The sequence below is a fragment of the Corapipo altera genome, unplaced genomic scaffold (genome assembly GCF_003945725.1).
Source record: "Corapipo altera isolate COAL_440 unplaced genomic scaffold, ASM394572v1 55, whole genome shotgun sequence".
NCBI lineage: Eukaryota > Metazoa > Chordata > Aves > Passeriformes > Pipridae > Corapipo > Corapipo altera.
Window position 1 is genome coordinate 9,396,015 of NW_020884882.1, and position 27,429 is coordinate 9,423,443.

At 39.2% G+C, this 27,429-nt stretch overlaps 1 protein-coding gene across 4 annotated transcripts in view; it reads right to left on the bottom strand.

The window, feature by feature from the left end:
* Window positions 1-27,429, bottom strand: part of FHIT (fragile histidine triad) — a 552,831-nt gene that overhangs the window by 131,847 nt on the left and 393,555 nt on the right. For all 4 annotated transcript variants that reach the window (XM_027640694.1, XM_027640696.1, XM_027640695.1 and 1 more), the window contains 2 exons: window positions 9,538-9,683; window positions 8,625-8,654 (listed from right to left, as the gene is read on the bottom strand). In XM_027640694.1, coding sequence (XP_027496495.1) covers window positions 8,625-8,654; window positions 9,538-9,683 — 176 coding nt within the window. The remainder of the gene's footprint in view (window positions 1-8,624; window positions 8,655-9,537; window positions 9,684-27,429) is intronic.

Here is a 27,429-nt window from a genome sequence, read left to right on the forward strand (position 1 = left end):
GGGAGTCACCATTCGAGCAGCACCGCAGAAACTGCAGGTTCTCACTCCCGTCACTAAAAGAAAGGAAAACGTAAAATGGTGAGCACACACAGGAGGTGCTCCGGCTCCCTTCTCATTCAGCCTCAGAAACTGCTATTCCAGCAATATCTCCACCATCAGCCAGCGTGGGATTTTCCTATTGCTAAGCAAAAGAGGAGGGGGCTTTTGCTAAAGCTCCCCAAGACTTTTTAAGGGTATATTTCAAATTCTTTAAAAAAACAGCTTAGCTTTAAGGAATTTTAGGGATTGAGCAGTAACCCTGTGTATGAGTGGTCTTGCCAGAGGACATCCAAGCAGGGTGTGCTTTTAGGAGGGATGTGGCAAATGAGGCTCGAGAGAGGGGTTTTGATTTGTTTTGTGGGAAGCTCTTGGCTTGTCCAACCTGGCTTGCAAAGAGCATGAACTGAAACATGCTGCATTATCCAGAATTATTGACTTTTTGTCTTTTTCTAAACAGTAAAAATATTACATGCTTTTTACCCTGTCATCCTGTCTGGAGCTAGCTGAGCAAGTTTTATTCTATTATTTTAACCTTAGTTTTCCATTTCTAAATCATTTCAAGCAGAAGCTTTTCTTTCTAAGAAAGAAAGAAAGTTCTGCATGGGCTAACATGGTGCTGCCAGAACAGACTAAAATGGACTAGATCAGATATCCTTGTATTTCAGATGTGCTTAGACTTTTGAGAGGTTACAGGACAGTGCAACCACTGCTCTTTCCTGTGACAAAGGAACATGGGGCTAGGAGAGGCTTCATTCCCTTGATATTATATGCAAAAACATTACATACACTCTTGCCTTGTTGACATTTTTAAGAATTAAATTCATTCAAGCTGTGCAGGCTCTCTGGGGGAGCTGCAGGGACAGCTTTAAGTACACAGCTTTTTTCATTTTCAGAAGGGGAGGTGACTTTAAGGGAAAAAAAAAATGGAGCCAACTTAAGATTTTCTTTATTACTCCACTGATAAGGCACCCAGGGCTCTAATAAGTGGGTTCCCTTTGTCTGGCTGAAACTGGGTCACTGACATGAGCAAAGCACCGTGATTCTGCCCTTCCCTGGGAGATTCTGGATGTCACGGCATCCAGCCAGACAGCTAAGGCACCAAAGTTTAACACAGATCAGTCAACTGAAAATGCCTTTGGGCAAGAACACCCAATAAACTCGACCACAAAACTGTTTAAGTGTGGGTTAATGCCTGCTTATAGAAGGCACACTGGCATGGAGCAGAGAAGTCTGTTTTGCACATGACCCTTTGACATCCCTTCTGATCTGTGGTCAGCATAGGAATAATTTTATGTGGATCTTAAGAGAAGCAGTACCTGGTGGGTTAGAATGCAAAGACAAATGTGCAAAATCAAACTAAGTCATAGCACAGGCACAAGATATTTTGTTATAAAGCACTGTATTAATTTTTAGAAAGATTTAGTCAGAAACCTATTCAACTGAAATCTAGCTTTGCAACACTTGCTTAATAAACAATTTTCACTTACTACAACACACAGAACAGCATCAAGTTACACATCTGAATTAAATGGCAATGCTTTTACACCTTTTTTGGTGAGTTAGATTCAGTTGAAAGCAAGGATTCATAACAAAAAAAAAACCCCAACAGCCAAGCATTTCCAGTTAAATGAAGAGGTTTATAAGATATGAGACTGACGAAGAAAAAAAAAAGTATTATGGATGAGATGGAGCTTGGAAAGAAATTCATACACTCACCACACAAAAATTAATCAGACAGCCTTGACTGTGCTATTAATGATTTTAAATCTCATGCATTGTCTGGGATTTCAAGAGGTTTTACATTTCCAGTACAAAAGGGTATTTGTAGGACCTGTACTCAAGAGTGGCATTTGATTGATTGTACATACTCTGACACAGAGAAAGCTTTAAATGCAAAACATATTGCTGTAACATGGGAACAAAGAAGTGAAAGATACTTTCTAATTAAAACATAGGATTTTTGATCCTAATCTCAGTCATTGTGGGGCAAATGAAGAGCAGCATGTCATGGATTTCTCAACAAGCCTTCCTATATTGTTTTGTTTTGGTCACGAAATGTCAGTTCAATAAAACAGAAAGTATTTCCAAAGGAGGTTTTGTTTTCACGAAGAAAAAGTTTTTTGTTGTCAAATACCCTGTTATAACATTTTCAGAGGAAATTTTTTCTAGCTTTCTGCTAGAAATACTTTCTCATTTTGAAATGTAACTCTGCTTACTGAATTAAAAAAAAAAGAAAAAAGAAAAAAATGGAAGAGCTTTCAACCTCCCAAATAAACCCTTCTGAATGACTGATTTGTTCAAGATTCATCTGTCATGAAAACTGTAAATATCTGAACATATACCAGGGGAAAAAAAAAAAAAGAAGTATATTTAAAAATCTTTTCTAAAAGCAGGAGCAGGCTCTCCCGGAGCTGCACAGAAGGGCAGAGCAGGGGAGCAGTGTTTAACCCTTCCCTGCAGGACAGTCAGGTCACCCTGGGCACTGTCCCAGCAGGAGCAGAGCTCCATGGGCGACTGCTCGCTTTCCACTTGGACCAGCTGCTGGCACAGCCACCGGCCCCCTGGACTTGTAAGGCTCTGCTGACACATGATGTGGCTGCTGGGGGCTGGGACAGACACATCCCTGCTCCCATGGACATTCCTGGAAGTGCACACACCCTTCATGTCACACAGGAGCTGAACCCTCTGCGGGTGGGCAGCACTGACCCTTGGGAGAGCTGCCCAGCAATGCTGCTCCAGGGGAACGTGCCCAGCAAGGAGGGGCTGGATGCTGGATGTGGCCAACAGAGCTGCCTCACTTTCAATATCTGTTCACCGAGGCGATTCAAACGAGCGTTTGAGCCCACTTACTTGCTTATTATAGTTTAATTTAGACAGTGTCAATATCTGTGACTAGCTCTGGGGATATTTTTGGAATTAAGCTACCTAAAGAGAATATTCATCTAAGAAATCCATATGGCAGGAAAGAACGGTAGAACTGCTAGTGTGGAATAGTAAAATCTTCCTTTTCATTCCCACGCTTCAACTGAAATCTTTAGAAATTTCATCTACTTTCCTGATTTATACTTGCCTATTTTTAACCCTATTTTGTTTTGTTTGGTTGTTTTTTTTTGTTTTATATTCTAGTCCATATAGACTATGCTGTGTGTTTGCAGGAACAGAGAATTATATTACTTTACAAGTCAGGGGTACAGCACGTCAGGAAATTCACTACTGGAAATTCAAAATCATCCAGATTCAAAACCATCATAATTCACTGCTAAATAGAATCTTTCAAAAATTTCAGTTCCCTTCAGGAAACTTCACAACCTGGTATTTCTAGATCAGACTTCATTATCCAGGTCATCATTTCAATTTATCAGTGCCTTGGGGCCTTTTGGTATTCTCAGCTAGGGTGGTGTCATGTCCATCAATCACTAGGCTGCTTCCACATTCCCACTTTCATCTCCTTCAGTCTTAAAAAAAACCTCCATAACTCTCTGTGAGTGTATACTGGACACACACCCCTCTTACTTTTGTCAACTGTTACCATGTTTAAAGTACAGGAACTGATCTGTACACATTATGGGGGCCTAAAGAACTGTTTTCATTCTAAGTCCTGTTATTATTATTATTTGTATTAGGGGAGTGTTTACAGATTTACCAGTGTTTCTTTGGACTATAAGCATGGCAAAAAACCCCCAACATTATGTTTTTCCTGGAAAGCTTTTAGATCAATAAAACCCTAAATGTTACATGTAGTGAACAGAAGTAAGGACTTGACAAAGCAAAGAGAAAACTGGGACTTATTTTGCATCATAGAAAACACAGATCAGGCCAAGGGACTGAACAGAGAATTAAATCAACACGAGGCAGATTTTGAAAAGAGCCCTGAGGGAAAGGGCAATAATTATTATATAGAAAGCACAGAAAACAAAGAGCTAGCAAAAGGCTTTAAAGGACAGAGGAGAAAGTATCTGGATGAGCCTGCTGCTTCTCCATCTCTGTGAGGGGCAGTATAATCCTAGCTTTGAAAATATACATCACTAACCCCAAACCACCCCAAACTAAATATAGTACCAAAATAGAAAAAAAAATTATGAGCTCAAAACAGACATAGCAGCCCTGAGACTACTGAATTTGCTGTAGCAATTACCTATCCACAATATTACATAGTCTCCAACCAAATACTATTAGAGTGGTTCTCAGAGCAATTCAAAGACACTGCTGCACTTCATCAAATCATTTTTGGACATCCCACGAGCTTTCAAGAGAACCATCATTCTCATGAGTATGATTTGTTCATGTTTCACTATAATCTGGTTTTCAAAAATTCGTTTCTTCCATGTTTTTTTTCCTATTTGAATTTTTAGATTGGTTTAGAGATAAGAAAAATCTTTGCATTTTTCAAACACCAGCTTTTTTTGTTCTTTTAAGAGAGCAAAAGGAGGTTTCCAATGCTCTATTAAACAAGTACTCACGCCTGCTGGTCTGCAGGGAAAGCAGGCTGAGGCATCAAAAGTATTGCAGTTAGGGAATTTAGTCCTTCCAATGCAATCAGTCTGCAATGTGATCTGATTAGATTCAAAGACTCAAACCTGAAGTCCAGGACTTCGGGTCAAGACATAAATAAACAAAGAGGATGAAAGAGCAGTCTGCAGGGCTTAAATGAACCTTAGGCTCCACAGTTCAGGTTAAGATTTCTAAGGAATGCAAGCCAGGTGGATTGATTTAACACAGCATTAAAAAACATCTGGAAGAGAAAAACATGTACATCAAAAAATAATCATGAGAAAATCTTCTCCGTGTAAAATAATTAGCGGAATGTGTGACATATAAAATAATTTTCTGCACATATACCCACACTGCCACCATCAGCCTCGCTTTCTCATTTATTCAGGTGAACCTGTACCTGGCAAACAGGCACTTATTCATGGATAACAGAGGAGGTGCTGAGCTGCTGGAGACTTCAACACTGCTGCAAAATAGAGTATGTGTTCATATGTGTTTTTGCAATGGACACTCGCTGTGCAATATTATCTTGTCTCTACAGACAAATTAGTTGCCTCATGCTCCTGCCAGCTTGATTTGTTTGGCCTTTACAGAGTACAGGATACATGGAGGTTCTTGTGATTGAATCTCACGTAAAAGGTAAACCTGAGAGTTTATTCTACACTATGCTATACATCCACCAAGGCAGCTGGAGCATTTGCTGACTTGATGTTGAAAAGAAGGCTATAAAATATAGCAGGGAAATCTTGAAACGTCGCTCACTTGACATAGCAATAAGAGCCCTGCATTAAGATGCAGAGCTGATTTCCCTGATCCATGAAATTGCCTGGATATTTAAGGCATTCTCAAACAGAACCAGCATGAAACTCACCCTCCATTTCTGGCACAAGGACACTGCAGGTTTTGTGTTCTCCAATAAAAACAGAGCTCAAAATTGCAGAGATTAATATTCTTTAAGAGAGGACCTAAATACAATTTCCTTCCTTTCTCAAGAAGCATTCAATGTTTTGAATACTAAAAGATGGGTTTGCTTGCTGACACACTGCTCAGGTGCCACAGATGCTTGGGTTCTTTGTTGTGAGTGGTACAAGAACCTCTTACAATAAAACACAGTGTGCAAGTCTGTGACCATCTCTGGAGAGGGACATTTTTTCTTCTCCTAAATAGGTGGCAGGACTGGAATAGGTACAATATGTGGAGAGCTATGAAAAAATACTATGAAGCAAGATATTGCATTATATTATGGTCTGAGACCTGGGACATGGTTCAGAATTCCTTACCAAGTGTATATTTCCAGCTGCTAAAGGGTAAGAAAAGACCCACCTATACTTGCAAAGTATTGATGAGCTGAGGGTCAGCTAGAATTACTTCCAAGGACCCATCCAATGCAAACACACAGACTACAATTATGGGGGAATTTGGAAGGACCATAAACTTTCCAATAAACATTGTCCTGCAGGCTCTGCTACCTTAGATTCAAAGGAGGAACAGAGTACAGCTAGAATGAAACTACAATTGGATTATGAACAGCTTCCCATTAGTTAGCTAGGAAGGTTTTAGCACAAAATGCACCAATGAAGTATCCTGACACTGCAGTACATGTCACATCACGAGCCAGCACAAGGAAAATGTAACACTGGCAGACAATCTTATCATTGATTTCTATCCAGATCACACTGAAAGGGTAATCTCCTTTCAACCTGTTGCATACATTGCACACACAATTTTCAGCATCTCCATTGCAAAGAAAGACCTGAGACTCATACTCAGGTTCAAGATTTTTCCTGGACATGGGTTACCGTTCGTTCCTGTGGACAAACAAAGTGAATTACCTAAATTTTCAGACAAAATTTCTCAGTTTTCGCCTTCAGTTAGGCTGATAACCCTTCCCATTTTGTAGCGAAGCTTTGCACTGAGCAATTTAACAGCCAGTACTCTCCTGCTTCCTGTAATTCTGTTCCTACTTAGCACATACAGTGGCCTACATCTATACAGGTATACAGAATTATACAAAATACAAATGAAAAGGACTCTTGAAGCCATCTGGTATGTGACCCCATTCAAAGCAAATTCAGCTACACCTAATTAGCTCCTGAGATACGCTTGCCTACCCTACTTAAACAGATTCCACAAACTCCCATGGATATTTATTGTGATGTTTTGCTAGTCTTACTATTAGAATGTTTTTCTAATGTTTAGTCTGTTCCAGAAATTTTAATTAAAAGCTCCCTCAGAGGAAGACTGGATTACAGTGCATTCTGATATATGAAAAACGAACATCCAAAGAAATCCACTGACAGAAACACACGACACGTTGAATTTAAGGTTCATAAATTATTTGTGGGTCACATAGGTGTTTTTTCAAACTTTCTGATTCAGAGCAGTTCGAATGAAACCAGTCATTTATGTATCCACCACACTGTTCACTTAAAAGAAGATCTTGATCATAGTAATTTCTTCCCTGATTGAAGTTTTGAAAGCTCTAAGTTGTCTGAAGAAAATAGTTGTTGGCATTTTTGGATGATAAACATCCAAAAGTGAAGATGATAAATTACAGTGTTACCCAATGGTGTGGAAAAGTAGAGAAATGCAAACTGATAACCCCTGATTTATGAATACACACTCATTATTACAAAGTCTGGGGGTTCACAGTTTAAGATCAGTGCTTTCATCTCAGTGCTTATTAAAAGTGTGAGAAGGAAGCATGAAGGGTGGCTGCCATTTTGTAACAGATTAACACTTAATGCTCCTTGTTTCCAGTAGGAATACAAAACAACACAGGACTTCCTGCCTTTTTAAGGTCTACATAAGCTTTTGTTACTGCCCACAATCACAGAGGATGGGAATTTTTACATCTGGCTTTGCTCATTCATATTAGAAATTTTTCTCACATATTAATATAATCATTCCTATAAACCTTCTCCTTACAAAGAAAAAACATTTGTCCAAGATATTAAAAGAAATCTTGTCATCTGCTTCTTAAAACATGTTGTTGATAGTGACAGAATTTACTTTGAAAGTATTTAAACTTATTATTTCATTTATCAACAGACATTCCCAGTGAAACCCACTCCATGCACTCCACGTCATGAGCCAAGTAATCTTTTTTGTCACAGAACTGAAGTAAATTATATTACATTCCTTCATCACTTCCCAAAGCCTGGGGATTTTCTAAATTTTTCCTTCTCTCTCCCTGTTACCTCTCTGTTAAATATTCAAAGCAGGTAATAAAAAGCAGTAGGAAAAATAAGGTCAATACAGCAAATTGGAAAAAAGTAAAATGTTGCTATACACCATTGTTTGGTTGTTACAGTTCTCTTAATCAACCCAAACAGCTTCTCGGAGACGACTAATTTGATTTTATGAACCCGTAGCCATATTTGACTTTCCTTTGATTCCAAATGTGAAAAATAGCCTTTATCTAATGTTCAGGCACATCATCTAACTACACATGCATTTGCATTACGAGGCAGTGAGACATGGCTGGAGAGCCATCTTGGATGTTATCTGTGTTATTACTCAAGTGGAGACTATAATCATAAATCCTCCTCTTCCCCTCCAACCCCCGCCTTTTTTTTAGAAGTACACTTAAAATCTGGTTTTAAGCTTCACTGGCTCCATTACATTTGAACTTCAGTAAGAAGAATGTGGTATGAATGTGTTGAGAGAAAGCATAGACAAAAGGTATATTTTCATAATGTGGTTCAGTTTAACTGTTCCTGTAATTAGCTACAACTCATTAGGCAATAAACAGAAAAACAAAGAGATTATGAATGGAAGGGCAATATTTTCTCCATAAAACAAACAAAAAAACTAAAACAGATGCCTGGTTCATGAGGCTTTCCTTGCATAAATACACAGAGCAGCTTAGAAAAGATATTTTCTTGATTAAGTATTTTTGTCTAGGAAGAAAACCTGTAAACATTATCTTGAGCAATTTCCGTGAAAAGTATTTATTGCTATTGTACACTTGAGATTTTTTGATCTCAAGGATAAAATAACAATACAGCAATGGTCTGCAGATGACCAGCTTTGATCTTTAATTAGTTTTTATAATTGTTTCTTAATTTGTATTCTGCATAATAAGCACTCACCTTCACCGTTTGTCCGGCTTCGGGGCCATCCTGTAAGCAAAGGAAGAAGTCTCAGGTTAGAGGATCCAACAAGGATCACACAGGAATTCAGAAATCTTACTCAATAATCATTTACATCCAATTACACTGTATATTAATTTAGCATATTTTTCCTGAGGACCATTCAACACAAAGTCTTTGGACAAGGCTCCTTTTCATATCAGGCCATGACAAAGGGAGCAATTCTGTCTTAGATAACAGAAACAGCAGTTTTTCATTCTTTTAGATCATATTTTTCAATAGCTAGCAAGAGATTTCTGATCCTTGTGAACATAAAACACACATGAAAGCGAGAATTTAATCCCAGTATGCTTGCTTAAATTTTGATTCTAATGAATGGGCTTAGTCTTCTGGTTTGCTTTAAACAGAACTCATTTTTGGTATAAAAACACCCAGCACAAATAACTGAAAGGTCAGAAACATATTTACATGGCTACATCACTCTTCCTGTATATAAATATCTGTGAGAAGGAATCACTATTTCCATCATAAGCACCGGGTTACATGCAGAACGAGGAGATGTGGCTGCCTTCTCTAGGTCAATCCTGAAAATGCTCCTTTGAAGGAAGAGTGTTTGCTGAAATATTCACAAACAAGCACTGTGTTTGGGAGTGTTTGCAGGCTTATTCCAAAGTTTTGCACTTATTAATTAACCCCACTTTCCCAGTGGTTTGCCTTTTAGATTTTTTTCAATCACAAATCTGGAAGACTGCAATGCAGTTATTTGGCTTCTTTTTTTTTTTTATTACTATGATCTTGCATTTATTGCCCCTTGAAGTTTCAATGTCCTTTTCTCATTGGACAAGGGAAGAAGGTTGAAAGCTTGATAAAACAAACCATTAAACCTTTTTTTTTAGTTGACTGGCTCACAAACCTGGACTGAGAAGGTGAGCGAGGTGCCGCAGAAGTGTTTCTCCACCACATTCCCGACCCTTTGCGCCGTACGAAATAAATCAGCCACTTCCTCGGGACACAGGTCACGGAAACGCTCCACCGGCCGCAGGGGACAAACGAGGACATCTGAAGGTGGCAGTGTCAAGGCACAAACACAAATCTGAGCGGTCCATAAGGAGGAGTGTCTTAACCCCCAGCCTGTAACCTGGTTCTGATCACCTCCAAAGTGACTAAACTCTTCCTCTCTGATGATACAGCAAGAGCATCTAAAACATAGAGCTAAATACAGAGAATCTTATGATGCTTTGTTCAGATCTTGTTTCCTCAAATCCCTCAGATATGGCCCAAATGACTAAACTAAGGTCCATATGCTACTACTGAGACATCTAAAGGAAAGCAGTTTTCACACACTCAAATTTACCGTTTCAGTGGAGAAATGCTCTTGTTAACAGGTCTGAAAGTCAGAGACATTTTCTTTTGTGATTAAAAATAGCAGAAAAGCAAAAGAATTTAAGACAGGTTTGGGAGTGTGGTCCAAGACAGCAGTTTTACAATGCTTTTCCACATATGTGATATGTATTTTTTAAAATCTTGATCTTACAACTCTAATTTTTGGTACCTAAATGTGAAAAGCTGACAGTGTGCTAATTATAGTAGATTGCTTCTTTGTACATGACATTAATTATGATTCACAAGGAATGCTCAACTGTTATAAATATTATTTTTTTTTTAAATAAGATAATTAAGACTATTTCCTTTTAAGCACAGTGTTCACAACCTTGTAAACATACTGTGATTTAATTCTACCTTGGTGACTGTGCTTCGTGAGTCAGTGAAATGAAGTTATAAAGTAAATAATCGAAGTACACAGATGCTGTTCACAGTCATCGGATCTGCTGTGTTCACAGTAATTAATAATTGCTATGATTCCTTGCTTGAAAGTCAATTTTGTAACATTATTAATATGGTCCAGAATTCTTAGCAGAGTCTCAGTTGTGTAAGTCCAACAAGCAAGAACTTGGGACTTGATTCTCATTTCAATTCCCTGCAGACAGGATTCTTTGCTGACTTACAGAATAGTATTTGCAGAATAAAGACCTTAAGATAACCTTTAACATCACTTGAACTTCCATGACCAAAGGCTATGAAAATTATTTTTTTCAGTATTAAAATGAGTGTTCAAAGGACTATTTGAAGAAAATTAAGTTCCGTGTCATTGTATTACAGCCATCTTTATTTTTACTGCACCTTGAAGCCTGCAGGTATTCAGGAATATTCTCTATAACCCGGGAAAGATAACTAGGAGCTGCTCTGCAGTTAACAGGTTCACACAAAGGTTACATCAACCTGATTTTCAAGAACCACATGAGACATTTGAAACAAGGAAAGATTAATACATGTGAAAGATTAATTATTTCCATAAGCACAGAGACAACATTTGCATTCACCAAGTTTACTGTAGGAATCACTTATATTTCTGATGGGGAGAAAACCAGACATTTTTTGAAGTAAAGAAGTAGTGGCAGGTTTTGATCATTTTTCAGAGTCCAGATGAGGACAGACAAGTCTGTAATGGATATTTGTGAAAGTGGGAGCAGAATTTTCAAGCGAGCTCTACCTCTAGCAGCTCCCAGCAGAACAGGAGAAGACTGGTCCCAGCTGTGGGTGTTAATCTGCTCTGAAAATCTGTTTCTCAGTTTTTCTAGTGCAGCATCAGCTATGCCACCGCTGTTCTCCTTTTCTCTTTTTCCAATTAACCATATTAACATTTAATAAAGGAGATGTATATATTTAGAAAGCAGGTACACGGAAGCAAAACAATCCTGGAAGGGGACAAAAAGCGTGGTTTTGTGGGGTTTTGGTTCTGAGATGCTGTGCCTCTTGGTAAGCTACTGGGCACAGTAAACCCCTTGTAATTCATTTGTGCCTTCCCAGCCCACTGTATAAAGCACCTCCATAAAGGATGCCATTGGCTGAGCTCGGGGCTCAAGGGAAGAGCTGGAAAGTTGCTTGGCAGACCTGATTTCCATACCAGGCATAAAGGAATAGGAAAACTAATTAATTTTACTCATAAAAAGGAAATCCATGTCAACACTAAAACAGGAAAAAGGACATTCGTTTAATCTGAGTTCATTTTTCAAAGGAAAGAAGGGAAGCTTGTACCCTTAGGGCATCTGATACTTAAGTAGATAATTATCCTTCTTCTGCAGCACTGCTTTATTATCATGGCTCAATGAACCATTTATAAATGAAGAATTTCCCCTCACTTACCTCTAGCAAAACTGCTGCTTACATTAAGACAAGTTTTCTTTTCCTCCTTTAGAATTTTCCCGAGAAGTTTCTCACCCTCTCAGACTCGTACACACCTCAGCAGCAATTGTTTGTTCTCTACCTAGCTCAGGGCCACAAACATAATTTTTGCATTAATCATGGTTTCTTCAACCTGATATTAGCCCTGTACTACTTGCCACTGCAGAGGGTTGTGAAAAACACGAGCTAAACACTCCTTGTGAGAGCTTTTGTTTCCATAGCACATTGCAGAGGGAGAGGGCTGGTTGTGACCAACACAGGACATCTGTTTTCTTTTCTTAATTTTGCCACTAATCTGCACTGTCACTTCAGCAAGTTGCCTCTGTATCTCTCCCTCTCCTCTTCCACACTTTATCTGTCTCATCTGCTTAGACAGCATTTGCCAGTTGGTGCAGTGGATGTTTCCTTATTAAGCGGGAGCCTCTCTGCTCACATGGGGCCTCAAAGCTCTCCTGCAGCACCTAATGATGCACCCATAAAACATGTCGCTCTGCAAAAAGGATTTGCACTTCCTCCTTACATTACCAAAACTCATTTACAACGCAAACTAGGTTTTAACTATATTTCTGTCTTGGAACGTGATAAATAATTCAAAGGCACAATCACACACTAGAGCATCTTTACTGAACTTTCCATCATTTCAAAATAATTCTACAAAGAATAATGATCGAAATTCTGAATCAGAGCTAAATTAACATGAGAATGTAATTAGGACAACATTCAAGCTATATTTAACTATGAATATATTAAAAGGCAAATGTTAGAATGAATTCATGGATTTGAGGTCATTAAGAAAACAACCATCCCCTGCAACTTCAAATCATAGTTTTTAACTACAATTTTTGACACTAGGATAGTTTTTAACTTTATATCCTGGTCAGATTTTAAGCTGTATAACTGCTCTATTCACCTCAAAATTCTTCCTAAGTTTAAAATTACATAAATTGTTCATTGCTTTCTGCAATTACCCACTGCAAGAACACTACTAGGAACTCCTGATGCCTGTGTATCAAAGCCGCAAGTGAAAGCGAGTTTGTACTTATGTCTGTGTGCAATTACTCCTTAGACAGAAGCATCTACTGCCATCTGAGATGCCTCAGGGCATCCAGCTGCCACTCCAGAAGGGCAGGAGTCTCCCATATGCCCTATGTCATAACTGTCATTCAGGTGGGAAACCTGAATCTTCTTGGGGGATCTGAAACTGCAGTAGGTGCCTATGTTTGGACAACAGCCCCCACTTTAACAGAGTGGCTCAGCAGGACAAGGGGCTGATACCCAGCAGATGAGCTGCATGATTGAAGACAGCATTCTGCCTTCAGAAAGTTAGAGCTTAATGTTTCCTTTCTCTAAACACTATAATTAATAATTTCGTGATTTCTTCATTCATTCTGAACCGCTACTGACTGATGAAGTTTCTATTTTTAAGCTTTGATTTGCACAGCTGTTATTTCCTTCAAATTCTCTGAGTCAGTCCACATCATTAGAGTATATGCAATTTAATATGTCAACTTCTCCATTTTAAGGAGTGAAAAACCTTTACACCTTATTCTAATCCGTACCAATACATTTCTTTCTCTAAAACTTGCAGAAGTCTCTCAATAGCTTTACTTTTCTTCTTAATACCCAAATATGCACACACAAATCAATATGCAAACCCTCACACAGACTAAAAGCTCCATTAAAGATTCATTAAACAACTAGGAATGTCAGTATTTTTCAAAGACTACCAGTAGATAGTAGCTTAAAACTCCAGGTATTTTAGTGGAAGTGCATAACCATAAAGTAGCTGCAAAGCAAGACTGGATCAGACCCACTGCCCTCAGACTGAGCTAAAACCTAAGGATGACCAATGTTTTCAACCAAATCTCTTGTCCTTATACATTGGGCACAGCAGATCACTCCCTGCACAACCTTGGGCAGGTGTTTGATGCACCAAAGACCACGAATCTCCTCCATAATTCAAATGAACAGCCTGTTGGTCTGTTAAGATTGTGACTTGTTTGGAAAAGCTCAGACTGGTGGCCAAGCACACATGGTTCAACAGTTTCTGAACACCAGCAGCACAAGGATGCTTGAACACGTGTGCCAGCTCTCAGCTCTCAGCCCTCAACAGCCGAGTCTGCACATATTTCTGTCAACCCCTCTTGCTCTTCCACTGACCTTTCAGACTGTAATAACCGGGGCCCTCTGAGACTGGCACTGAGAGATGTTACTGCAATGTGGTTCTGCAGTGGGCACCTGGACACCGTCAAAGCCACGCTCAGCAGTGCCAAGCACAAGTACAAATTCCCCATGGACATGTAAGTACTGCAGGATGTGCTCACACTGGAGGTGATGGGTCACGACTGGAAAGTGAGCATTTGGTAACTGCACCGTGACTTTGACTTGATCAGACAGGGAGGACTCAGTTTCTACAAGAAAAGCAAAACACGTGGCATAATAAACCTGCATAATGACCACTTGAAATGAAATTTTCCTTCCACTAATACACATAGAGGGGAGCCTGAAATTCAAAGGCACAGCTGTAATTTTTATTTGCTTTATATGAATTTTGACTTTGAAGCTTAAATTATTGTAATTCTGTACTTAAGGTCTAAGCCAGGCTCTATGTTCCCTTCAATGGGATTCTGATCAACCTCACAAAGTGCCCATTATAAATTTTCACACACAACTATCAAGGTACACACATTCTGTAGTTCTAAAATGTTAGAAAAATGGCCTTTGGGGGATCAAAAAAAAAAAAAAAGAAACCCCAAAGAGGTTAAAATTCCTTTTATGTGACAAGCTTTAGAACTAAACACAGCTTTTTCCTGGTTAAGTCCATTAATTTGCTATATAGAAACATACTTTCAGTTTTGACTCTTGTTTTATTCCTGAATTTGAACTTCAAACAGAACAATTCAAAGCTTTATAAAGGAAAAAATTAAAGGCTCTCCAGGTACTGACATTCTAACAATAGGAATAAAGTTCTTTTTTTTTCTTTGTCTTCTTGAGGAACCACTTAAAAACATTAAAATTGACAGGTTTTCTTAATATGTGAGGCTTTAAAAGAACAAAATACAAGGGGGAAAAGGCAGAATATCTAAAAGTGAAAGGGTAATTGCTTCTGTATGAAGCTGTTGGGTTTCACCAATATTAGCTTTCTGCACCGTTTGTTACAGAATTTCTTAACTCAGGTAAAATTATTTGTTTTCAATGTGTAACGTGGTCAGGAATCCATAGCTCACATGGGAATGGAAGTACTGGTCCTGTTCCTTCTCTCTCACAACAGCACAAGATTCAAAATCTCAAAAAGATAAATAATTAAAAGCACAGTTCAAAGATGAAAAGTAGTGGTTAATAATATTTCCAAAACTTTAATAACTCTTAAAATATCTATTTTTGGCATTCTAGTATTTTACATAAAAAGTATTTTAGTTAAAAATTTTCCTGAATGATTTAAGTTGGGGAAACACAACAAAACTGACTTTTTCATTAATATTTTGGTTTTGACTAATTGGTTTTCCTTAAAAAAGTGTCCCAAAGTGTGATACCTATGAGACAATATTGCCTCATGTATTTCATAAGCTCAGGTGAATGACTTAAAGCATGGTAGTCTCTGCTCTCCCTTCCACTGAAAACACCCCATCACTTATAGAGCAACACTCAACAACAATTCCGACCCTGGAGGTCAGGGCTTTGCCATTTTAGGATTAATACAGATTAGATGCTGCCCCCATCTCTGGGTAACAGCAGGGAGCATTCGAGGGACACGTAGGGATGGTGTCCCCTGCTGGCCTCCTGCTCAGGGGCCAGTCCAGCCCTCACCGAGGAGGGAATACAGCACCTTGGGGCCAGAAGAACCAGCTGCAGAACACTGCAATAAGTGATTATTTCTATGTTATGTGTCTGTATGAGAGACCCTTCTGCACACCCATAAGCTGATGGGAATGCAGCTGTGGGGTGAGGGATTATTCTTTTCTTCCATTCTGTTTTACATGAATTTGCATCAAGTGCCCCAAGCAGAGAGAATCAGTCAGACAAAGCTTCAGGTATTAAAACTCACAACAATGTCCCTAGGTTCTCACTGAGGAGTGTAGGCAGGGGTATTAAATTCATCATTGCATCTAAGCAGAAGTTTTCTTTGTTTAAAAGCTCTAATTGCTAACAGAAAGAAATCCCAGAGCTCTGCAAAAAACCACAGGAGAATGCATGACTAATAAAATTAATATAACTGAAAAACAACTGCCAGTCATTTATCTTTTTTCTGCCCTTGAACAATTCTTCACATTTTGAAGGCTATGGGAGCAATTTCTCTATGTGAGGAAAACAATAATAGTTCCACAGACACTGTCTATAGGAGGAGTTAAGAAGTGAGCGAACACGTACACACACAGAGCATCAAAAAGCCTTTAAAAATTAATCAAATACATATTCTGCTTCATTACAACAGCAATATATCAAGGCATCTATTCAGTTCCCAGTAAACCCACAGAATTAGGATGTCCATAAAACTGTAGCAAAGCAAAAACTGACATTTCCCCAGACCCAGAATATGCCCTAGTGAAGAAGATAGAGTGACTGACTTTTGGAAGGAAATCTGCAGAGGTTATTTGGATTAAGAGTGAGCATCTCATAATAGGAAAAGGTGGAGGAGAACTCCTTAGAGGATTTTACTAGAATTGTATTGAAATATATTTTAGAAGGTTGCTTTGGAACAATACAGAAAATAGTATATCATAGAACTTGCAAGTTTGGGAAGAAGCATAGCTGTGAACAATAAAGATGATTAAGAACCAATGCAATGCAATAAAGTTATAATAAAAACTTAAAAATTGCTTCAGACTATTAAACACACACAACATTTTTTTTCTATATTGCTCTGCCACATCTCACCATTAATAAAAAAAGTCATTAAGATAAGACAAATTATCTAAATAATTTGATCTTGATAAGGTAGCTCAGTACATGTTTACACTAATAGAGATGACCAGATTTATGCAATAAAATAGAGAATTAGTGGTTCCACTAGAGCCAAGAGCAATCACTGCATATCTTTGACATGGATCTCTCCACACTATGATAAGTGCACTCTTTGAAGACCACATTGCTGCTTTTATACAGTGGGTTTTTTTATTCTACCTGATCCTCTTACTCCACTGGAAGTACTTAAAATAATTTTTAACGTCAATGAAATATGCAGTAGTTCCAAGAAATGAACAATAAATACTATTTTACTTTTAAAAGTCAATACATCTAATTTTAATACTGATGTGGCTCATAGACTGAATCATGCAAGATAGCAGACTGAAGTACAAATTACTGCTACACAAAGTACAGTGACTCCACAAGACAGAGGGCCACAGCAGGGAAATACGACATTCAGAACTGTTCGCTTCTCATTTAAACAAGTCTTTCATATATTTGATATTCCCTCTAAATGCCTTTAGGGTATGTCAAGTAGGTCAACTAAAAGCTCAGTTCCTCATAGCAAGAGGTGTTTTACTGTAAGATTTGTCCTTTTCTGCAGCTCCTGGCCTCAGGGGCAGCCTCGGGCAACAGCAGGTGCCTAAGTGGAACCACAGTGAGAACAGCTGAGGGAGCGTTTGTGGTTCAGAAACACCCTCTGATCCAAGTCTCACTTGGTGGAAATTTACTGCAGATCTAAACTTACATTTGTACCAGGAATCATGATCACATTCTTAGAATCACATTAACCTTTTGATCTTGGAAGGTCCAAAAGCGATAACCAGTGACCGAATTGGAAATGCAGGAGTCCCAATAAGGAAGGACTTTATTTACAACTGCTGTGATGCTCTGAGAAGATCCTGTAAAGAAATACTGTTGTGCAACCCATTTCAGCTAAGAACTACACCTTTATCGATCCAGATGATATATCCTAATATATTTTTAAATATATGAAGAAACTTCATGAAGCTCTCAATGCACCTATACCAATTATAACTGTACAAGAGCACTGAAATAAACAGCCATGCCTGAAGCTGAGAGCAGAAACCAAACAACACCTGTGGTGCAACAGTCAAAGAGCAGGGATTTGGCCTAAACACTGGAGTGATGGCATTTGTCTCAGAAACTAAGATATTCATGCAAAGATGCTCAGCAGCTACAAGTCTTGTCCAATGACCTGCACCACCAGAAAACTGCACTGAATTCAATTTACTACAATAATGCTGCTGGAACTGCAACACGTCATTGCAACAGCTCATTTCAAACGGAGAAAGTAAGCTCATGATCCTGCCTCTCCACCCGAGAATAAGAAACAACTTGTGAGAAAATGCTTCAGCATTGGCTCTTAATTAAATCTGCAGCACCATCATACTCAAAACTAACGTGATCATTATGCAATTATATTCTAGCTCATGATTCAGGAGCTATAATGAGGGAATAATTAATTACTAAATATTACTTATGACAAATTTACTTTCTTGAAATTTATTGGATGCCATATTCCAGGCAATAAGTTTTACTGGAAACAAGAGTTACCTTGGTAGAAAGATACCATAGAATGTTCTGGGACAAACCATAAGCATTCTGGTTCTGTACAAACCATAAGCATTATTGACATTGTCATACTTGAAAGCACAATCTTTTTTTTCTTCTCTGGGTGAGTCATGGCAATAAAATAAACAGATTAATATTTGGTGAATCTCCATGGGATTCCTTTTTGCCTAACTTTGAAGGTAAATTTGTTTGACCAAAAGAGGAAACCATTGGATTTGAACTGTGAAAAGCCAGATCTTTATGGCAGTGTTGAAGTACCTTGCTGCTTAGGGAAGTTTCACTTCATCCTCTTCTGTTTTCTACAGAATTAAGTTATCTCAAGGAAGGTTTTGTTGAACCTGCTGCTGGAGTAGCTGTTAACAGATTCACTTTCTCCAACTACCTATCAATGGCAGATGATCAAAAGCTTTACATATATTCTTTCTCACCCTGCCTTAAGTCTATGCTGAGGAGCAGAGAGAAAGACGAGCTTGCAGTAGCACGTGGCAGACCAAATGTGCCTTCATTTCATAACCAGTGAAGCATCAGCTGGAGGAATGCAGTACAAGATCAATTATCAGAGTACCACAGGGGACAATGAATATGTTTGGATAATCAAGGTTTCAGGTAATTAAGGTAATTTTGAATGTAATTTATAGATAATGAGGAACATGAATAACAGGGAGTTTTGGAAAACTGAATTTGGATAATTCAGACTATCTTACACTAAGTGTATTCCTCAAAGAATATTGTAATGTATGCTGGGGTTTTCAAAGTTTTTAAATGGACTAAACCACCTGACTCCCATTAATTCCTCTAAATTGGTTTTCTACCTGGTTCTGTTGGGGCATTCAGAAAACTGCTCCAATTAAAGTCAATGGAGAGCTGTGTTTGCCTTAAACTGGAAGCACTCATGGCATATTTTACATTCTTAGTTACACAAATTGCTTCTAAAGCAACAGGATAGGTTATGCTGTTCCAGGGAACTATTCCATGAGAGTAGAATCAGCCTAAATTACAAAGGAGAGAAAGAAACTGTCTTGGAAATAAAAATGCATTCTACATCCCTTGCAGGAATGGCTCAGCCTTCCATGAGAACATCACTACCTTTGGGAACAGTCTGAACAAGAGAATCTTCTGTCTTCCTCATGAAAGAGCCATTCAGCACACTTGCATGACTGAGAGGCAAATCACAGTATCTTTGCCCTGCAAGATCACATCTTTGATGCTGCACCTAAAAATAAATTTCCCAGTGTATTTCCATCAGTTCTTTTGAATGCTTAAAATCACTAAGTCCATGATGATGGATGTGTATCTCTACTGCACTGGCTGATACACTGTAGAAGTGGGTATAGTAGAGAGATGCCTTTGAAAGTAAGAGAGTTTGTTCCTGGTTTTGTAAATGTTATTATTTCTTTGCTTGTTAGCAGGATTGCTGAAAACAGCACTGTTGACATGTCATGGAGTTCTGCAGTATTCACCAGTGAAACCCAGGGGAATCCCCATACCCCTCTGTGCATTCAGGAGAGAGGTGGTGACCTTGAAAACCTTAATAGTTGGATGACACGGACACTGAAAGGGTAAACAAGGGAAATGTAAGTGAGGGCTTATAGAGGTACTTCAAAACCAAAAGGAATACAGTAGTAGCCTCTTCTGCAGTTTACGTATCTGGGGATTAAAACAACTGGTGCAGCAAAGCAGGGAATCAGCCTTCACTCAGCTGCAGGAGAGAAAGGTGGGGTGGAAATACCAAAGGCCCTGCATAGCATTTAAGCAGGGACTCAGAGGCAGTCCAACATGAAAAGAAATTATTCTAAGCTGCTATTCTTTAGCTACTTAACTTTGACAACTTATTTCATACCTGCTTTAACACAAAAAACTTGATGTCAACGAGAAGGTTCACAGACAGGGGGTGTGTGAGGACAAAACGCTCCCAAAGGTGCATTTTTCCTCACCTGCCAGGGGAGTCAGTTTTGGATAAGTCATACCTAAGGGCTGAGAAAATGTAAAACAGATGTAGAGTACATCTTCAACATTAAACTATCCATATTAAGCACTCCTTTTAATACAAAATAAAACTCCAGCAGAGATGGTAAAACACAGCTTACAAAGCACCCAAGACAATGAAGGCTATAAAGGAGGAGGGAATTGGAAAGTAGGTCTCCTGCCTGTTTTTCACTTGCATAATAGGCTCTCTTGGATAAGGACAACAGGGCCCTGTGTCATGATTGCCTCTGTAGATGCTGTTCTAATACCATTATTGTCATTAATGCTCATTGTTCCCAGCTCTGTTGAATCGCAAGGCGTTTCAGCATGCACGGTACATAAATTCATACTCCCATCCAGGACTCCTGCAATATTCAAGAACATGGGAATGAAGAAGACAAACTAGCATCTTAACTCTGAATAACCTTATTTTGTGTGAGTGTCATCTGAAACCATTACTTTAATGTGATTATCTGTTTTTATTATTTCCTTTCTGTGGACTTGGAATAAAGACACAACTGAGACTCTCTTAGACACGGTCATTGCCATCATTACAGTCTTTCTACTGTCAGCAGCAGAGATCTGATCTGTAAATCAAGTTACACTGTAAGGGTTTCTGAAGAGCAAGCACTCTTTATCATCCTATTACATACCCAAGCTACTGCTTCCTCTGGCTCACTGAGAAAAACAGACTGTTTTAGTTCCTTTACGTAACCAGAGGAGTTCTTAATGCACAGATTATTGACTTAGTGGAGTTTTATCATGTCCCAGTGTACCAGGGGATTTTTAATCCAGGAGTTCTTTACATGATCTATTTTCATGGCTCTTTTTATTGTCACAGTCTGTCATTATAATGATTTGCAAATCCAGAACCAGTGTGTATCCTTAGCTGCTTAACAGGTACTCAAGGAGCAGAGGGGGAGAAGGCATCCCCCCACCTCTCATTTGCCCTCTCACACTCCAGACTCCATCACACACAGAACAACAAAATCCCTGCAGGGCTGAGCACAGCAGGGAGCTGTGTTGGCTTTCTGCCCACAGGAGCATTTCCACATCAGCCCATCACCTTCATGAAATCAGCTGGATGGAGATCTCCCTTTGCCAGTCTCCACAGTGGTCAGCCTTCGCGAGAGGCACAGAACATGCACACATTCTTGAGGAGCCAAGTTTAAGAATGGTCTGCTGCACAACATCAGTTGCTAGTAAAAGCCACTGATGTTTGCTTCCTTTGCTGATACTACTGAAAGTAGCCAGAGATGTTCATGCCTAATACAGGGTCACTGCTGGGAAAAAAATGTTCCAAAGCCAATGGGTGGTGTCACATAACTTAGCAAGGGGAGACCCTGAGAGTCTTGTAGTTGTGAGATCAACGAAAAATCAGCTGCACAAGGGGTATGAAAAGATGTTTGCAGAGGTGAACTCTTCTGTGTTTCCATCTGTGGGTTTCTGCTCAGTAAAGACTCAAACATGCTCTCCTCCCTCCCACTCCCTTCTCCAATTATTGCATAGGTCCAAATGGAAACATCCATATGAACCTCAATACCTGTGTGAAGCTCCCTACGAGTGCTGTACAGCTTGAGGACTGGGTTCAAAGTCATCACATGCTTCAGGCTGGGATCTGATTTCCTGGCCCTTCAACCCTTATATCCTACTTCACCCTCAATGACAAATATTTCCCTTGCCACTGTTGGTACCAGTGTGACAATCTGCAAGACCGCTGTACACTCCAAATTAATCACAGGCCTGAAAGTCTCACTGGAGCAAGGTTTGAGTAGCTGTTAGAGCTCCACAGCATGCCTACATATCCCCAAAGATTTGGGCTGTGATCTCTGGTTTGGACCTCCCTGTGGTACTAAAATACAAGCTGATAACAACAATATGTCACTGCACTTATTGCCAGTAAACAGTTCCCTGGAGGGAAGAAAAAAATGGCTTAAATCTGACATGCTATCAGTGTTAAAAAAGCAAGTAAATTTATACCAAAAAACCCCACAAACAACTGGGAAAAAAACAAACCAAAACAACAACAAAAAAACATACACACACACACAAAACAAACAAAAAACCACAAAGCCCCAAACAAACAAACAAACAAAAACCCAAACAAACAAACAAAGAAAACCCCCAAAAAAACAAAAAAACAAGGAAAGATGACAGTATTCCAACTGCATCCTGGGTGTGAGGGAGAAAACTGATGTTGATTTTGGTATGTGCAAATGAATATCCAGATCTCTGTGTTTCTTCCTTAAATTACAAGCACACAGCATATCTTGGGGGTTTATGATCACCATCAAAGCCATCTTGCTGAGAAATGTGAACTTCCTTCTCTTTCTGAAGGTCACAAAGCACATATCCCATATCTAGAGGCTGAAAGACCAGGAGCATTTGGTTCTCCTCCAAATGAAAGCATCTCCACTGTCATTTGTTCAGCTTCCTCTCGCTAAGCTGCTGGATGTGAATCACTCAGCGACCTCCCAACATGCCAGTGATGGCTGTGTACACTGTTAGAAAACTCACTCTTGCAAAAGTGATGTGCATGCTTGCTGCTCTGGAAATCAAACACATGTTCTCTACAGAGTCCCCTTGGCTGTGCCCGCCTGCATTTCACATGCAGCCCCATGCTGACACTTTCCACTGGTGTGAAAAACACTTGCGAATCATTTTTCCCTGGCCTTGGCATTACTATCTTAGGATTCTTATCAGGCCAGTCAGGAACTGGTGGCACAGTCATTGCTGGCTGCATGTCACTGATACAGAATGGAAGACACAAGAGATGCCTAAGCATAAGCAAGCAAACAGCAGTATAACTAAAAAAGGTAGAAAATGCTGCTTTTTTGGTTGTTTATAGGAACTTCAAAGTTCTCCTTGGTTATAAATCATTCTGAGCTACCAGTCTGCCTAAGGATGGCTGTGCTTTTGAAGGTGAAAGCTTGAAGATCAGACCTTGGGTGATAAAAAGAATGTTGGTTCCACTACAGACAAATTCGATTGCAAAGGAGATAAAATGGTGTCCAAGAATAGGATAGATTAGGCTGAGATGTTTTTGCTATGCCACCAGTCACCAAGAAATAAAAGTGCTTCCATAGGGTAGATTTTCAGTAGGAGAGAATTAAACTCTCTTAAACCATATTTCCAATCAGAAAGAGTACATAAAATTTCTATTTGACTACCACTTTCTTGGGACACTTGATTAGAATTTAATGTTAATGAATAAAAACCCCAACCTTTTAAACCAAACTTGAAAAAAAATGTTAAACAAACAGTTAACAATTTGAAAAACCCCTAGCAGCCATGATGCCAGATCCAATTATATTTGTACTACTAATTTATACGTGCAAGATAAGCAAAGTTATGAATGGAGATGAGAAGCCAAAGACTTATAAGAGACAAGGGAAATTGTTCTATAGCAAAACATCCTTAGGATGTCCTCAAAAGAGGAACCAAAAAGCAATTTAATGTTGTTTCAGTATCTTCTATTCTAGAAGCAGCTCATCAGATTGTGTATGAAAACAGAGGACTGGCTCATAAAACTTTCAGGCAAACCACGTTTAGAAAGCATTAAAAAACAACAACAAAAAAAGCTCAGCCTTTTCCTGGAAAAAAGTGATTTGTATGCAAATATACCCCAACATTTGTCACCAAAAATAAAGGATTTTGAAGTGAGAGAAGTTTTTTTGAATATAGTTTATCAGTGCTTTGATGGAATGAGATGCCAGCTGCGAGGTTGCTGCTGTCTCCTTTAATGCCAGTTAGAGGGATGGAAAATGGAGCAGTAGCTTGTGCTCACAGGCAGAGCCAACACCACACATGTAGCACAACTTTGACACCTAAACCTCCAGTGGCAGCAGCCAAGACACCAAGAAGCCTACATTTAGAAGTAAAACATTAGACTTACTGGCAACCTCTATGACCCAAAGTATTACAAAATTCATGAAACACTCAGTATTACTTATAACAATTTAATGTTTTCCAATGGGAGGAGGAATGGAGAACCAATGTTTGAATAAGGCAAAAAGCAAACTCTGCTGCTGAGAAAGAATGGTCTAACTTGTGTCATTTTACATGCTTTAATCTCTTTTCAGTTTGTTCAGAAGAGTGTGTTTGCCCTTGGGCATCTTGGACGGTTTCACTTGGCCCTTCCAGCCAGCAGGGACTGAGCGTAAAAGCACCACAAATTACATCCAGTAGCCATATGTCCCTCCTCGAGCCCCAGGGAAGGGACAAGCCTTCCAGCACACTTTAAAGGTCAACAGGAGCTCAAAGACAGAGCTCAAAGCCATGAGGGTTGCTTAGAGAATCTTTGACAGCAACTCCATCTTACACCTCTTAGATCTGGAAACATTCGATAACCCCTCTATTCTTTTTAATTGCACACCCTGCATTTTTATCTGCACTCACAGAAATCTTAATATAATGGAATACTGCAAGGAGGAGCTTCCTCCTCTCCCAGTAATTTTGACCTCAAGAAGTACTGGAAAATTCAAAAGACTTGCTCAGACTTAGAAAACTATCCAGACCTCCAGATGCTATCGCCATTTCTCTGCAATAGCCAATTGCTAATTGATTTCCTTTAAACTTGTGTAAGCTATAGATATATAGATGTGGACGTGCATTGAAACTCAGAGTGTGTTTCCTTGTTCAGAACTCCCATATCAAAACATCTACAATCTCCCCAAGTGTGCTCTAGGACAACCTATAGGACAAAAGTAAATCAGTTTTAACAAAGCAGGAGAGATTGCTAGAGTAATGAACATCTTAAAATATCATTTTTTAAATTATTTTCTTGCCTTTACTCACAGAGCCACACAACAATTGTGTTTTAGAGGATGACATTTCTGAGACTGCCACTGATCTATCAAAAAAATCCACAAACTTACCAACAACTAAAACTCTCTTGGAGATTTAGCTTATGTGCCTGCACGTACACACCTGCTTCCTCTGTTTGCATGTTATAAAGATTTTTCAGAAATAAAAGTCCCACTAGGTGAAGGCTAAAGTAATTAAACACCATTTTGAATACATCAGAGAACAAAATGTTCCCACACTGGCAAGTACAATGCAAAAGAATACATCTGCACATAATGGCAAGCAAAGTATTGTGGAAGCAGATGTCAAAATGATTTACCTTGATTCAGATTCCTCAAAGGGAAGGATTCCAAAATGATTTTCTGAAACAGGGTTTAACACTGATGGATGAGAGGCTGGGCTGACCAGCTGGGACATTTGCAGCCCTCTTCTCCTGCAGCACCTCAGTAGGTGGTGGCACATCGGGGTCACTCACCCTGCCTTGGGCACACGCAAGGAACACACCAAGCGTGGCTGGTTGTGCTGCCCACACAGGGAGTGGATCCATGGGCAGCCAGGAGCACCCACCAGCTCCAGTGCAGTGAGGAGGATGCAGCCAGGTGGGACAGAGCCCTCACCTCGTGTGTCACACCTTAGCGGGGCCCTTGTGCATCCTCCCTGTGCTCAGGGGCACTCACAGCACAAATCAGGGAAACGCACCTGAAAGATCCAACACACTCCATCACGGAGCTTCCACTACAAAAACAGGTGCAGGCACAGCACAAGCCCCCCCTGGAGCTGTCAAACAAAATTTGAAGCCCAGCTCCTCTGGCATGGGAGACACAAATCTTCTGCAGCAGCTATAGGAGATCTTGACTGACAGCAGGAGTGAAACACTGATATTGTTTGTTATGCACTCGAAACCACACAAAGCAGAAACAGTTTGGGGACTTCAGCTTTACAAAATAGTTTTACTACTCAGTAATGCTAACCCTTGGGATTAAATAAAAAATATAAAAAATAAAAAAGCAAAAAAACTTTTCCAAGATAACAACTTCTTTAGCTAAAATAATGCTTTAAAGCCCCCCAGAAAAGAAGAGAAGAAAGGAGCCTGAGATCCATGCATCCTGCTGCATATAATCCCCAAACAGGCTATGTGCAATAAGGAACATATTATTATTTAGTATTTTTGCTGTACATAATTCAGTACAGCACTGGATGTTGCAAAACTTTTTAACCCCTACATTTTTTTTCCACTCTCAATTTCCACAAAAACTGGTGACTTTTCTCTAAGGAAGTAAGATATACAAGTTAATAAGTTGAGTAGCACTTCATTCTCGCAGGATAAAAATTCAGTAAAAATTCTTAAAAAAACAAATCAGAAAAAATCCCAAACAGAAGAAAATCATTAGTGCTAGAGTTTCAACAGAGGGCAACAGAGATGGCCTCACCTGGAGCACAGCCCCTTCACTCAAAAGAAAAATCAAGGATATCTATTGCGTCTTGTACAAATGCACCTTGGAAACCACAAAAAAAAGTAGTTGTAACACCATGTCAGGCAATGTAAATATGCAGGTAGGTGTCCAATTACTTCAGCTTTAAAGATCAGTGTAGTCTGTCTTTATAAGCAGACAGGGTGCACACAGGTTTTGATACATACTCTTGATGTATTTACCTTTGAAATCTGGCACTGCTGGGGACTGTTGTTGTTCAACCAAAGTGTATGTATGCAAAAGCTGGATCATTTTCATCATGCTGTGTGGTGTATAGCTGCGCTTTTCAGACTAAATATCTATGCTGCTGAAGAAAATACCCTTTTTCTTTTGAAGTAGGAGAGTACAAACCCCGGAGGTTCATTTCTTTGCGAAGACTAAGGCCCTAATGAGCATAAGCAACACACTATTACAGCAGCTCCAGAGTTACAGGTGAATAGATCCAAGGCAAATCTTTGTCAATACATCTCACAGCACATTGCAGAGCATAAAGTTGGTATAAACTAGTCATTCATATATTACTTTATATTGAAAGATATATTAGTGACCTTATCTAGCATGACTGCTGCTATAGTAGTAATAAAATGGAATCTTGGAAGATTACACTTCTGGTCAAAGTAGTAAAATATGACCTTATGCTATTCAACATTGACATTTATTATTTAATTCAAACACAAAAATTGCATTAAAATAATGTTAAATGTCTGACTTTCAAGCACAACAGCTAAGAAATCTGATCAGCAAGTAAGACTTCTTCACCAAGTCTCCATTTCACTTTTCAGCATTTCAACATATAAGGCACAAAATCTGTGAAATGT